Here is a 15275-nt window from a genome sequence, read left to right as displayed (position 1 = left end):
CCTGCCCTCGACGACCCGCCGGACGGTCCATCTCTCCTGAGTGAGCAGGACGCAGTGTCCAGGGCTTCCATAATTTCACATTCTGATTCCTCCAACCATAGAAGAGTTTTCCATTTTGCCTCCGTCCATTATAAGTGATCTCTGGCCCAGAGAAGACGCCATTGTCTGGGTTGTGCTGATATACGTCCTCTTCTGTACATGATGGCGCTGTCACTTACATTTGTGGATTGTACGGTGACAGTGATCGCAGATTATGATTTCTGGATTATTCCTCAGCCTATCAGAGGTTCATGCCTGTATACTATGCAGTGCGGCCCTTGGGCCCGGAGATGACGAGCCCCCAGTAGTGTGCGTCGGCCTTGTCCCCCAGTACAGCACGCCGGCCTTGTCCCCCAGTACTGCGCGTCGGCCTTGTCCCCCAGTACTGCGCGTCGGCCTTGTCCCCCAGTACTGCGCGTCGGCCTTGTCCCCCAGTACTGTGCGTCGGCCTTGCCCCCCAGTACTGTGCGTCGGCCTTGCCCCCCAGTACTGCGCGTCGGCCTTGCCCCCCAGTACTGCGTGTCGGCCTTGCCCCCCAGTACTGCGCGTCGGCCGTGTCCCCCAAGTACTGCGCGTCGGCCTTGCCCCCCAGTACTGCGCGTCGGCCTTGCCCCCCAGTACTGCGCGTCGGCCTTGCCCCCCAGTACTGCGCGTCGGCCCTGTCCCTCAGTACTGCGCGTCGGCCTTGCCCCCCAGTACTGCGCGTCGGCCTTGTCCCCCAGTACTGCGCGTCGGCCTTGTCCCTCAGTATTGCGCGTCGGCCTGGCCCCCCAGTACTGCGTGTTGGCCTTGTCCCCCAGTACTGCGCGCCGGCCCTGTCCCTCAGTACTGCGCGTCGGCCTTGTCCCTCAGTACTGCGCGTCGGCCCTGTCCCTCAGTACTGCGCGTCGGCCCTGTCCCCCAGTACTGCGCGTCGGCCTTGTCCCTCAGTACTGCGTGTCGGCCTTGTCCCTCAGTACTGCGTGTCGGCCTTGTCCCTCAGTACTGCGCGTCGGCCTTGTCCCTCAGTACTGCGTGTCGGCCTTGTCCCTCAGTACTGCGCGTCGGCCCTGTCCCTCAGTACTGCGCGCCGGCCTTGTCCCTCAGTACTGCGCGTCGGCCTTGTCCCTCAGTACTGCGCGTCGGCCCTGTCCCCCAGTACCGCGCGTCGGCCTTGTCCCTCAGTACTGCGTGTCGGCCTTGTCCCTCAGTACTGCGTGTCGGCCTTGTCCCTCAGTACTGCGCGTCGGCCTTGTCCCTCAGTACTGCGTGTCGGCCTTGTCCCTCAGTACTGCGCGTCGGCCCTGTCCCTCAGTACTGCGCGCCGGCCTTGTCCCTCAGTACTGCGCGCCGGCCTTGTCCCTCAGTACTGCGCGTCGGCCTGGCCCCTTGTGCACATGGGTTTCTCCAGAATCTCTGAGGGTGTCTTGGGGCTTGGATGTAGATGGAGGATACTCGCAGCCTTTGCAGTTTTATGTGGAGGAACATTTTCTGGAATTGTTCCACAGTTTTCAGCTGCAGCTGTCACAGATCGGTGACCTCCGACCATCTTTGCTTCAGGGAGGCTCTGCCTCTCTCACACGCTCCTTATACTGGTTTCCACCACTTCTCCGGCCTTTTCTTATCCGGCCTGTGATTTTTCGCTGCCGTCAGTTTATACAGTGGTGGCCAAAAGTATTGGCACCCCTGCCATTCTGTCAGATAATACTCAGTTTCTTCCTGAAAATGATTGCAATCACAAATTCTTTGGTCTTATTCTCTTCATTTAATTTGCTTACAAGGAAAAAACACAAAAGAGAATGAAGCAAAAATCAAATCATTGATCATTTCACACAAAACTCCAAAAAAGGGCCGGACAAAAGTATTGGCACCCTCAGCCTAATACTTGGTTGCACAACCTTTAGCCAAAATAACTGTGAACAACCGCTTCCGGTAACCATCAATGAGTTTCTTACAATGCTCTGCTGGAATTGTAGACCATTCTTCTTTGGCAAACTGCTCCAGGTCCCTGATATTTGAAGGGTGCCTTCTCCAAACTGCCATTTTGAGATCTCTCCACAGGTGTTCTATGGGATTCAGGTCTGGACTCATTGCTGGCCACCTTAGAAGTCTCCAGTGCTTTCTCTCAAACCATTTTATAGTGCTTTTGGAAGTGTGTTTTGGGTCATTGTCCTGCTGGAAGACCCATGACCTCTGAGGGAGACCCAGCTTTCTCACACTGGGCCCTACATTATGCTGCAAAATTTGTTGGTAGTCTTCAGACTTCATAATGCCATGCATACGGTCAAGCAGTCCAGTGCCAGAGGCAGCAAAGCAACCCCAAAACATCAGGGAACCTCCGCCATGTTTGACTGTAGGGAGCGTGTTCTTTTCTTTGAATGCCTCTTTTTTTTCCTGTACACTCTATGTTGATGCTTTTTCCCATCTACTTTTGTCTCATCTGACCAGAGAACATTCTTCCAAAACGTTTTAGGCTCTTAGGTAAGTTTTGGCAAACTCCAGCCTGGCTTTTTTATGTCTCGGGGTAAGAAGTGGGGTCTTCCTGGGTATCCTACCATACAGTCCCTTTTCATTCAGACGCCGACGGATAGTACGGGTTGACACTGTTGTACCCTTGGACTGCAGGGCAGCTTGAACTTGTTTGGATGTTAGTCGAGGTTCTTTATCCACCATCCGCACAATCTTGCGTTGAAATCTCTCGTCAGGTTTTCTTTTCCGTCCACATCTAGGGAGGTTAGCCACAGTGCCATGGGCTTTACACTTCTTGATGACACTGCGCACGGAAGACACAGGAACATTCAGGTCTTTGGAGATGGACTTGTAGCCTTGAGATTGCTCATGCTTCCTCACAATTTGGTTTCTCAAGTCCTCAGACAGTTCTTTGGTCTTCTTTCTTTTCTCCATGCTCAATGTGGTCACACAAGGACACAGGACAGAGGTTGAGTCAACTTTAATCCATGTTAACTGGCTGCAAGTGTGATTTAGTTATTGCCAACACCTGTTAGGTGCCACAGGTAAGTTACAGGTGCTGTTAATTACACCAATTACAGAAGCATCACAGGATTTTTCAAAGGGTGCCAATACTTTTGTCCACCCCCTTTTTTAGGTTTGGTGTGGAATTATATCCAATTTGGCTTTAGGACAATTATTTTTGTGTTTTTTTTCATTGAAGACAAATTAAATGAAGAGAATAAGACCAAAGAATTTGTGATTGCAATCATTTTCAGGAAGAAACCGAGTATTATCTGACAGAATCGCAGGGGTGCCAATACTTTTGGCCAGCACTGTAAATGTGATAGTTTGTTATATAAGATGGAGAATGTCGGCCGCTCGCCGTCCGCTCTGTTCTGGGTGATAAAGTACAGAGACGGGAGATTTCCGGATCATTGTGTTCAGTTATGGAGTTGGGGAGGTAGAATATACACCCAGATGTTTACACAGGCGCCATTATACACACACAGTATGTCGGTATATACAGACCCCAAAGCATAATATACTGGAAAAGAGGCTGCAGTAAGACCACCACGTGCTCCTGACATCCCAGAATGTGACCGGTGCATGGCCCCAGGTGCATGCGCGCTCCTGCTGCGGACGAGGTGGCGGTTGTCTTCTTGGGCGGCACTACGTGGCGGTGTCAGGTGCACTAATAGCCTCTGACACTGGCGTCAGCGCCAGGATGGTACCGGCCCACCTGGAGGCTCCTGGGTGAGGTCCGACCAAGGCTCTGAGGACGTGATCCCAGCACCCAGGGGCGGTCAGAACCGCGGCATCACGTGAAGGTTTGGTCACGCTGGATGACGGTGCGGGCAGCGGGGCGTTCACCGCGGCATCCCCAGACGCCATCATATCAGTCACATGTGCACAGAACGGGTCGCTGCCGTGGACCTGCCGGTTCTGGCCAATGGTGCCGGATAGTGAGTGCAACTCCCACTACAGGGGGCCGGACCCTCAGCAGGGTCCAGTAATGACAGGGCGCACAGTAACGGGGCCGAGCGTGCAGTGACGGGGCCGAGCGTGCAGTGACGGCGGAGCCGAGCGTGCAGTGACAACGGAGCCGAGCGCGCAGTGACAGCGGAGCCAAGCGTGCAGTGATGGGGCCGAGCGCGCAGTGACAGCAGAGCCGAGTGAGCAGTGCCGGGGCCGAGCGTGCAGTGACAGAGCCGCCACCCCGGCATCAGCCTGAGGTTATAACGCCACGGACTGATATAATGCGTGGAACCATCATCACAGCAAGTTTCTGGAGGGCAGGATAAGACGAGGGTGCCCCCGTACACTGCGCTATAAGGGGGACCTCCAGCTTTATGGTGCAGAACTTCTCACAGCTGGGGGTTTGCTACAATTGCATCTCTTCTGTGAGTAAAGAGTCCTGATACAATGCACCTGCACCATCAGGACGTAAGAGACGCTGCTATGTAGGGTGGTCCAGACTGGAAACGACTGTAACAAAGCCCCAGCTGTGTGAGGACAGGAACAAGCCTCTGCAATAAACCAGAACATTTCCGTTCACTGACTGCAAGCAGCGATGGAAATCACAGAGCGACAAACAGTGTCCGAACGACTGAGGAGCAGCCGGCGCTGCCGCCAATCACACACCTGCTCCTTCCTCTTGTGCCAGCGGCCGCAGGGGCTCTCCTCCAGGACTTCACTCTCATCCTCGCTCTCCTCCTCCTTCTCCTTCTCCGGCTTCTTCTGTGAGAGAAGAAAAATGTCAGAGCCGTGACGTTATACACCCAGTGTGTGCGGAGCTGAGCTACGCCCAGTGTGCGCGGAGATGAGCTACGCCCAGTGTGCGCGGAGATGAGCTACGCCCAGTGTGCGCGGAGATGAGCTACGCCCAGTGTGCGCGGAGATGAGCTACGCCCAGTGTGCGCGGAGATGAGCTACGCCCAGTGTGCGCGGAGATGAGCTACGCCCAGTGTGCGCGGAGATGAGCTACGCCCAGTGTGCGCGGAGATGAGCTACGCCCAGTGTGCGCGGAGATGAGCTACGCCCAGTGTGCGCGGAGATGAGCTACGCCCAGTGTGCGCGGAGATGAGCTACGCCCAGTGTGCGCGGAGATGCGCTACGCCCAGTGTGCGCGGAGATGCGCTACGCCCAGTGTGCGCGGAGATGCGCTACGCCCAGTGTGCGCGGAGATGAGCTACGCCCAGTGTGCGCGGAGATGAGCTACGCCCAGTGTGCGCGGAGATGAGCTACGCCCAGTGTGCGCGGAGATGAGCTACGCCCAGTGTGCGCGGAGATGAGCTACGCCCAGTGTGCGCGGAGATGAGCTACGCCCAGTGTGCGCGGAGATGAGCTACGCCCAGTGTGCGCGGAGATGAGCTACGCCCAGTGTGCGCGGAGATGAGCTACGCCCAGTGTGCGCGGAGATGCGCTACGCCCAGTGTGCGCGGAGATGCGCTACGCCCAGTGTGCGCGGAGATGAGCTACGCCCAGTGTGCGCGGAGATGAGCTACGCCCAGTGTGCGCGGAGATGAGCTACGCCCAGTGTGCGCGGAGATGAGCTACGCCCAGTGTGCGCGGAGATGCGCTACGCCCAGTGTGCGCGGAGATGCGCTACTCCCAGTGTGCGCGGAGATGAGCTACTCCCAGTGTGCGCGGAGATGCGCTACGCCCAGTGTGCGCGGAGATGCGCTACTCCCAGTGTGCGCGGAGATGAGCTACGCCCAGTGTGCGCGGAGATGAGCTACGCCCAGTGTGCGCGGAGATGAGCTACGCCCAGTTTGCGCGGAGATGAGCTACCCCCAGTGTGCGCGGAGATGAGCTACGCCCAGTGTGCGCGGAGATGAGCTACGCCCAGTGTGCGCGGAGATGAGCTACGCCCAGTGTGCGCGGAGATGAGCTACGCCCAGTGTGCGCGGAGATGAGCTACGCCCAGTGTGCGCGGAGATGAGCTACGCCCAGTGTGCGCGGAGATGAGCTACGCCCAGTGTGCGCGGAGATGAGCTACGCCCAGTGTGCGCGGAGATGAGCTACGCCCAGTGTGCGCGGAGATGAGCTACTCCCAGTGTGCGCGGAGATGAGCTACTCCCAGTGTGCGCGGAGATGCGCTACGCCCAGTGTGCGCGGAGATGCGCTACTCCCAGTGTGCGCGGAGATGAGCTACGCCCAGTGTGCGCGGAGATGACCTACCCCCAGTGTGCGCGGAGATGACCTACCCCCAGTGTGCGCGGAGATGACCTACCCCCAGTGTGCGCGGAGATGACCTACCCCCAGTGTGCGCGGAGATGAGCTACGCCCAGTGTGCGCGGAGATGAGCTACGCCCAGTGTGCGCGGAGATGAGCTACGCCCAGTGTGCGCGGAGATGAGCTACGCCCAGTGTGCGCGGAGATGAGCTACGCCCAGTGTGCGCGGAGATGAGCTACGCCCAGTGTGCGCGGAGATGAGCTACGCCCAGTGTGCGCGGAGATGAGCTACGCCCAGTGTGCGCGGAGATGAGCTACGCCCAGTGTGCGCGGAGATGAGCTACGCCCAGTGTGCGCGGAGATGAGCTACGCCCAGTGTGCGCGGAGATGAGCTACGCCCAGTGTGCGCGGAGATGAGCTACGCCAAGTGTGCGCGGAGATGAGCTACGCCCAGTGTGCGCGGAGATGCGCTACGCCCAGTGTGCGCGGAGATGCGCTACGCCCAGTGTGCGCGGAGATGAGCTACGCCCAGTGTGCGCGGAGATGAGCTACGCCCAGTGTGCGCGGAGATGAGCTACGCCCAGTGTGCGCGGAGATGAGCTACGCCCAGTGTGCGCGGAGATGAGCTACGCCCAGTGTGCGCGGAGATGAGCTACGCCCAGTGTGCGCGGAGATGAGCTACGCCCAGTGTGCGCGGAGATGAGCTACGCCCAGTGTGCGCGGAGATGAGCTACGCCCAGTGTGCGCGGAGATGCGCTACGCCCAGTGTGCGCGGAGATGCGCTACGCCCAGTGTGCGCGGAGATGAGCTACTCCCAGTGTGCGCGGAGATGAGCTACGCCCAGTGTGCGCGGAGATGAGCTACTCCCAGTGTGCGCGGAGATGAGCTACGCCCAGTGTGCGCGGAGATGCGCTACGCCCAGTGTGCGCGGAGATGAGCTACTCCCAGTGTGCGCGGAGATGAGCTACGCCCAGTGTGCGCGGAGATGCGCTACGCCCAGTGTGCGCGGAGATGCGCTACGCCCAGTGTGCGCGCAGATGAGCTACGCCCAGTGTGCGCGGAGATGAGCTACGCCCAGTGTGCGCGGAGATGAGCTACGCCCAGTGTGCGCGGAGATGAGCTACGCCCAGTGTGCGCGGAGATGAGCTACGCCCAGTGTGCGCGGAGATGAGCTACGCCCAGTGTGCGCGGAGATGAGCTACGCCCAGTGTGCGCGGAGATGAGCTACGCCCAGTGTGCGCGGAGATGAGCTACGCCCAGTGTGCGCGGAGATGAGCTACGCCCAGTGTGCGCGGAGATGAGCTACGCCCAGTGTGCGCGGAGATGAGCTACGCCCAGTGTGCGCGGAGATGAGCTACGCCCAGTGTGCGCGGAGATGAGCTACGCCCAGTGTGCGCGGAGATGAGCTACGCCCAGTGTGCGCGGAGATGAGCTACGCCCAGTGTGCGCGGAGATGAGCTACGCCCAGTGTGCGCGGAGATGAGCTACGCCCAGTGTGCGCGGAGATGAGCTACGCCCAGTGTGCGCGGAGATGAGCTACGCCCAGTGTGCGCGGAGATGAGCTACGCCCAGTGTGCGCGGAGATGAGCTACGCCCAGTGTGCGCGGAGATGAGCTACGCCCAGTGTGCGCGGAGATGAGCTACCCCCAGTGTGCGCGGAGATGAGCTACCCCCAGTGTGCGCGGAGATGAGCTACCCCCAGTGTGCGCGGAGATGAGCTACGCCCAGTGTGCGCGGAGATGAGCTACGCCCAGTGTGCGCGGAGATGAGCTACGCCCAGTGTGCGCGGAGATGAGCTACGCCCAGTGTGCGCGGAGATGAGCTACGCCCAGTGTGCGCGGAGATGAGCTACGCCCAGTGTGCGCGGAGATGAGCTACGCCCAGTGTGCGCGGAGATGAGCTACGCCCAGTGTGCGCGGAGATGAGCTACGCCCAGTGTGCGCGGAGATGAGCTACGCCCAGTGTGCGCGGAGATGCGCTACGCCCAGTGTGCGCGGAGATGAGCTACGCCCAGTGTGCGCGGAGATGAGCTACGCCCAGTGTGCGCGGAGATGAGCTACGCCCAGTGTGCGCGGAGCTGAGCTACGCCCAGTGTGCGCGGAGATGAGCTACGCCCAGTGTGCGCGGAGATGAGCTACGCCCAGTGTGCGCGGAGATGAGCTACGCCCAGTGTGCGCGGAGATGCGCTACGCCCAGTGTGCGCGGAGATGCGCTACGCCCAGTGTGCGCGGAGATGAGCTACGCCCAGTGTGCGCGGAGCTGAGCTACGCCCAGTGTGCGCGGAGATGAGCTACGCCCAGTGTGCGCGGAGATGAGCTACGCCCAGTGTGCGCGGAGATGAGCTACGCCCAGTGTGCGCGGAGATGAGCTACTCCCAGTGTGCGCGGAGATGCGCTACGCCCAGTGTGCGCGGAGATGAGCTACGCCCAGTGTGCGCGGAGATGAGCTACGCCCAGTGTGCGCGGAGATGAGCTACGCCCAGTGTGCGCGGAGATGAGCTACGCCCAGTGTGCGCGGAGATGCGCTACGCCCAGTGTGCGCGGAGATGCGCTACGCCCAGTGTGCGCGGAGATGAGCTACGCCCAGTGTGCGCGGAGATGACCTACCCCCAGTGTGCGCGGAGATGACCTACCCCCAGTGTGCGCGGAGATGAGCTACGCCCAGTGTGCGCGGAGATGAGCTACGCCCAGTGTGCGCGGAGATGAGCTACGCCCAGTGTGCGCGGAGATGAGCTACGCCCAGTGTGCGCGGAGATGCGCTACGCCCAGTGTGCGCGGAGATGAGCTACGCCCAGTGTGCGCGGAGATGAGCTACGCCCAGTGTGCGCGGAGATGAGCTACGCCCAGTGTGCGCGGAGATGAGCTACTCCCAGTGTGCGCGGAGATGCGCTACGCCCAGTGTGCGCGGAGATGCGCTACTCCCAGTGTGCGCGGAGATGCGCTACGCCCAGTGTGCGCGGAGATGACCTACCCCCAGTGTGCGCGGAGATGAGCTACCCCCAGTGTGCGCGGAGATGAGCTACCCCCAGTGTGCGCGGAGATGAGCTACCCCCAGTGTGCGCGGAGATGAGCTACCCCCAGTGTGCGCGGAGATGAGCTACGCCCAGTGTGCGCGGAGATGAGCTACGCCCAGTGTGCGCGGAGATGAGCTACGCCCAGTGTGCGCGGAGATGAGCTACGCCCAGTGTGCGCGGAGATGAGCTACGCCCAGTGTGCGCGGAGATGAGCTACGCCCAGTGTGCGCGGAGATGAGCTACGCCCAGTGTGCGCGGAGATGAGCTACGCCCAGTGTGCGCGGAGATGAGCTACGCCCAGTGTGCGCGGAGATGAGCTACGCCCAGTGTGCGCGGAGATGAGCTACGCCCAGTGTGCGCGGAGATGAGCTACGCCCAGTGTGCGCGGAGATGCGCTACGCCCAGTGTGCGCGGAGATGCGCTACGCCCAGTGTGCGCGGAGATGCGCTACGCCCAGTGTGCGCGGAGATGCGCTACGCCCAGTGTGCGCGGAGATGCGCTACGCCCAGTGTGCGCGGAGATGCGCTACGCCCAGTGTGCGCGGAGATGCGCTACGCCCAGTGTGCGCGGAGATGAGCTACGCCCAGTGTGCGCGGAGATGAGCTACGCCCAGTGTGCGCGGAGATGAGCTACGCCCAGTGTGCGCGGAGATGAGCTACGCCCAGTGTGCGCGGAGATGAGCTACGCCCAGTGTGCGCGGAGATGAGCTACGCCCAGTGTGCGCGGAGATGAGCTACGCCCAGTGTGCGCGGAGATGAGCTACGCCCAGTGTGCGCGGAGATGAGCTACGCCCAGTGTGCGCGGAGATGAGCTACGCCCAGTGTGCGCGGAGATGAGCTACGCCCAGTGTGCGCGGAGATGAGCTACGCCCAGTGTGCGCGGAGATGAGCTACGCCCAGTGTGCGCGGAGATGAGCTACGCCCAGTGTGCGCGGAGATGCGCTACGCCCAGTGTGCGCGGAGATGCGCTACGCCCAGTGTGCGCGGAGATGAGCTACTCCCAGTGTGCGCGGAGATGAGCTACGCCCAGTGTGCGCGGAGATGAGCTACTCCCAGTGTGCGCGGAGATGAGCTACGCCCAGTGTGCGCGGAGATGCGCTACGCCCAGTGTGCGCGGAGATGAGCTACTCCCAGTGTGCGCGGAGATGAGCTTCTCCCAGTGTGCGCGGAGATGCGCTACGCCCAGTGTGCGCGGAGATGCGCTACGCCCAGTGTGCGCGGAGATGAGCTACGCCCAGTGTGCGCGGAGATGAGCTACGCCCAGTGTGCGCGGAGATGAGCTACGCCCAGTGTGCGCGGAGATGAGCTACGCCCAGTGTGCGCGGAGATGAGCTACGCCCAGTTTGCGCGGAGATGAGCTACCCCCAGTGTGCGCGGAGATGAGCTACGCCCAGTGTGCGCGGAGATGAGCTACGCCCAGTGTGCGCGGAGATGAGCTACTCCCAGTGTGCGCGGAGATGAGCTACTCCCAGTGTGCGCGGAGATGAGCTACGCCCAGTTTGCGCGGAGATGAGCTACGCCCAGTGTGCGCGGAGATGAGCTACGCCCAGTGTGCGCGGAGATGAGCTACGCCCAGTGTGCGCGGAGATGAGCTACGCCCAGTGTGCGCGGAGATGAGCTACGCCCAGTGTGCGCGGAGATGAGCTACGCCCAGTGTGCGCGGAGATGAGCTACGCCCAGTGTGCGCGGAGATGAGCTACGCCCAGTGTGCGCGGAGATGAGCTACGCCCAGTGTGCGCGGAGATGAGCTACGCCCAGTGTGCGCGGAGATGAGCTACGCCCAGTGTGCGCGGAGATGAGCTACGCCCAGTGTGCGCGGAGATGAGCTACGCCCAGTGTGCGCGGAGATGAGCTACGCCCAGTGTGCGCGGAGATGAGCTACGCCCAGTGTGCGCGGAGATGAGCTACGCCCAGTGTGCGCGGAGATGAGCTACGCCCAGTGTGCGCGGAGATGAGCTACTCCCAGTGTGCGCGGAGCTGCGCTACGCCCAGTGTGCGCGAAGATGCGCTACGCCCAGTGTGTGCGGAGATGAGCTACGCCCAGTGTGTGCGGAGCAGCGCTACGCCCAGTGTGCGCGGAGATGCGCTACGCCCAGTGTGCGCGATGAGCTACGCCCAGTGTGTGCGGAGATGAGCTACACCCAGTGTGTGCGGAGCAGCGCTACACCCAGTGTGTGCGAAGATGCGCTACGCCCAGTGTGCGCGGAGATGAGCTACGCCCAGTGTGTGCGGAGATGAGCTACGCCCAGTGTGCGCGGAGATGAGCTACGCCCAGTGTGCGCGGAGATGAGCTACACCCAGTGCGTGCGGAGCTGTGCTACACCCAGTGTGCGCGGAGATGTGTTAGGAGCGGTGTAGCTGCACTGAGTGTGTGCGGAGCTGTGCTAGGAGCGGTGTAGTTGCACTGAGTGTGTGCAGAGCTGGGCTAGGAGCGGTGTAGTTGCACTGAGTGTGTGCGGAGCTGGGCTAGGAGCGGTGTAGTTGCACTGAGTGTGTGCGGAGCTGTGCTAGGAGCGGTGTAGTTGCACTGAGTGTGTGTGGAGCTGTGCTAGGAGCGGTGTAGTTGCACTGAGTGTGTGCGGAGCTGTGTTAGGAGCGGTGTAGTTGCACTGAGTGTGTGCAGAGCTGTGCTAGGAGCGGTGTAGCTGCACTGAGTGTGTGCGGAGCTGTGCTAGAAGTGGTGTAAATGCACTGAGTGTGTGCAGAGCTGTGCTAGGAGCGGTGTAGTTGCACTGAGTGTGTGCGGAGCTGTGCTAAGAGCGGTGTAGTTGCACTGAGTGTGTGCGGAGCTGTGCTAGGAGCGGTGTAGTTGCACTGAGTGTGTGCGGAGCTGTGCTAGGAGCGGTGTAGTTGCACTGAGTGTGTGCAGAGCTGTGCTAGGAGCGGTGTAGTTGCACTGAGTGTGTGCGGAGCTGTGCTAGGAGCGGTGTAGTTGCACTGAGTGTGTGCGGATCTGGGCTAGGAGCGGTGTAGTTGCACTGAGTGTGTGCGGATCTGGGCTAGGAGCGGTGTAGTTGCACTGAGTGTGTGCGGAGCTGTGCTAGGAGCGGTGTAGTTGCACTGAGTGTGTGCGGAGCTGTGCTAGGAGCGGTGTAGTTGCACTGAGTGTGTGCGGATCTGGGCTAGGAGCGGTGTAGCTGCACTGAGTGTGTGCAGAGCTGTGCTAGGAGCGGTGTAGTTGCACTGAGTGTGTGCGGAGCTGTGCTAGGAGCGGTGTAGTTGCACTGAGTGTGTGCGGATCTGGGCTAGGAGCGGTGTAGTTGCACTGAGTGTGTGCAGAGCATGCTGACTCATGATGACAAGCTACAGGCTCAGGGTCCCAGCTCCTCCTCGTGTCGCCCCTCAGTGACACCAATGAACCTGAGTTACACAACTCTGTATACAGAGGAGGCGGTGAGGTCGCTCCAGGTGAGACACTGGCAGAGCGACTGATACCTGTGCGTCCTGTCACACCACCCCGCTACACAGGACCTGGGATCCTTCAGGTGATCGGGGTGCTCCGCACGTCAGACGCTGTATGCGGGGTGCTCTGTACATCACTGTGTGCAGCACTGTATGCGGGGTGCTCTGTACATCACTGTGTGCAGCACTGTATGCGGGGTGCTCTGTACATCACTGTGTGCGGCACTGTATGCGGGGTGCTCTGTACATCACTGTGTGCGGCACTGTATGCGGAGTGCTCCGTACATCACTGTGTGCGGCACTGTATGCGGGGTGCTCTGTACATCACTGTGTGCGGGGTGCTCCGTACATCACTGTGTGCGGCAATGTATGCGGGGTGCTCTGTACATCACTGTGTGCGGCACTGTATGTGGGGTGCTCCGTACATCACTGTGTGCGGCACTGTATGCGGGGTGCTCTGTACATCACTGTGTGCGGCACTGTATGCGGGGTGCTCTGTACATCACTGTGTGCGGCACTGTATGCTGGGTGCTCTGTACATCAATGTGTGCGGCACTGTATGCGGGGTGCTCTGTGCATCACTGTGTGCGGCACTGTATGCGGGGTGCTCTGTACATCACTGTGTGCGGCACTGTATGGGGGGTGCTCAGTACATCACTGTGTGCGGCACTGTATACGGGGTGCTCCGTACATCACTGTGTGCGGCACTGTATGCGGGGTGCTCAGTACATCACTGTGTGCGGCACTGTATGCGGGGTGCTCCGTACATCACTGTGTGCGGCACTGTATACGGGGTGCTCCGTACATCACTGTGTGCGGCACTGTATGCGGGGTGCTCCGTACATCACTGTGTGCGGCACTGTATGCGGGGTGCTCTGTACATCACTGTGTGCGGCACTGTATGCGGGGTGCTCTGTACATCACTGTGTGCGGCACTGTATGCTGGGTGCGTACATCACTGTGTGCGGCACTGTATGCGGGGTGCTCTGTACATCACTGTGTGCGGCACTGTATGCGGGGTGCTCTGTACATCACTGTGTGCGGCACTGTATGCGGGGTGCTCTGTACATCACTGTGTGCGGCACTGTATGCGGGGTGCTCTGTACATCACTGTGTGCGGCACTGTATGCGGGGTGCTCTGTACATCACTGTATGCGTGGTGCTCTGTACATCACTGTATGCGCGGTGCTCTGTACATCACTGTATGCGGGGTGCTCCATACATCACTGTATGCGGGGTGCTCTGTGCGGCACTGTATGTGGGGTGCTCTGTGCGGCACTGTATGCGGGGTGCTCTGTGCGGCACTGTATGTGGGGTGCTCTGTGCGGCACTGTATGTGGGGTGCTCTGTGCGGCACTGTATGCGGGGTGCTCTGTACATCACTGTATGCGCGGTGCTCTGTACATCACTGTATGCGGGGTGCTCCATACATCACTGTATGCGGGGTGCTCTGTGCGGCACTGTATGTGGGGTGCTCTGTGCGGCACTGTATGCGGGGTGCTCTGTGCGGCACTGTATGTGGGGTGCCCCGCTGTCACTTATTTTAGCCCCTAGCACTCCCCCGGCTTTAACCCCTCACGTTCCGGGGAGCGCGCTGCACCGGGCGGCTCTGGCTGTGTCATTAACCCTTTCCTCGTGGTGTGCAGCAGCTGTCACTGCCGGTGGCGCGCTGTGTCCTGTGCCAGTCCCTGCGGGCAGTGGAGGGTTAATGAGGTCAGGTGGGGGCATCAGGGGGCGCTGTTAACCCTTCCCCGTCTCTGCGCGCTTACCTCAGCTTGTGCAGATGCCATGTGCAGCGCCATCCTGTGGCGAGGCGTCCAGATGTGGCACAGCAGGGTAATGGCCGCAGGCCTCCAGGTGACGAGCTGCAGCGTCCCGAGCCCCCCGTGTCCGCGACCACCAGTGTCCGCGACCACCCGCGCTCCCTGCGCCGCTCTCAGCCTCCAGGACCCGGGCGGCAGTGGGAGGCAGCTCTGCTTGTGGTGGAGGCTGCAGCGCCCTCTGCTGGAGCAACTCAGGTCCTGCGCCTCCCACAATGCGGGGCCAAAACAGGAGGAGAGAGAGAGGACGGAGATGGAGGCTGAGGACGGAGATGGAGGCTGAGGACGGCGACAGAGGCTGAGGACGGGGACAGAGGCTGAGGACAGCGGCTGAGGACGGGGACAGAGGCTGAGGACAGAGGCTGAGGATGGGGACAGAGGCTGAGGATGGGGACAGAGGCTGAGGATGGGGACAGAGGCTCAGGACAGAGGCTGAGGACGGCGACAGAGGCTGAGGACAGAGGCTGAGGATGGGGGCAGAGGCTGAGGACAGAGCCTGAGGACGGGGACAGAGGCTGAGGACTGGGGACGGGGACAGAGGCTGAGGACGGGGACAGAGGCTGGGGACAGAGGCTGAGGACAGGCACCGGAGGCTGAGGACAGGCACCGGAGGCTGAGGACGGAGGCTGAGGACGGGGACAGAGGCTGAGGACGGGGACAGAGGCTGGGGACAGGCACAGAGGCTGAGGACAGGCACAGAGGCTGAGGACGGAGGCTGAGGACGGGGACAGAGGCTGAGGACGGGGACAGAGTACGGGGACAGAGGCTGAGGACTGTGCCGGAGGCTGGGGACAGAGGCTGAGGGCTGGGGACAGAGGCTGGGGACGGGGACAGAGGCTGAGGACTGGGACAGAGGCTGAGGACTGGGACAGAGGCTGAGGACGGGGACAGAGGCTG

The 15275-nt window shown here is 60.9% G+C and overlaps 1 protein-coding gene across 1 annotated transcript in view; it reads right to left on the bottom strand.

Moving 5' to 3' along the window:
- Nucleotides 1-14643, bottom strand: part of LOC141264748 (nuclear receptor-binding protein 2-like) — an 88131-nt gene extending 73488 nt beyond the window's left edge. Inside the window, exons 1-2 of the mRNA XM_073677010.1 lie at nt 14328-14643; nt 4612-4707 (exon numbers count right to left, since the gene is read on the bottom strand). Of these exons, the coding sequence (XP_073533111.1) occupies nt 4612-4707; nt 14328-14360 (129 nt within the window). The 5' untranslated portion in view covers nt 14361-14643. The remainder of the gene's footprint in view (nt 1-4611; nt 4708-14327) is intronic.
- Nucleotides 14644-15275: the final 632 nt, after the last annotated feature.

Source organism: Phyllobates terribilis, unplaced genomic scaffold, assembly GCF_046119375.1.
Source record: "Phyllobates terribilis strain yellow unplaced genomic scaffold, ASM4611937v1 Scaffold_4__5_contigs__length_816908805, whole genome shotgun sequence".
Lineage (NCBI taxonomy): Eukaryota > Metazoa > Chordata > Amphibia > Anura > Dendrobatidae > Phyllobates > Phyllobates terribilis.
The sequence above is the reverse complement of the archived record's forward strand: the minus strand, read 5'-3'. Positions and strand labels throughout refer to the sequence as shown.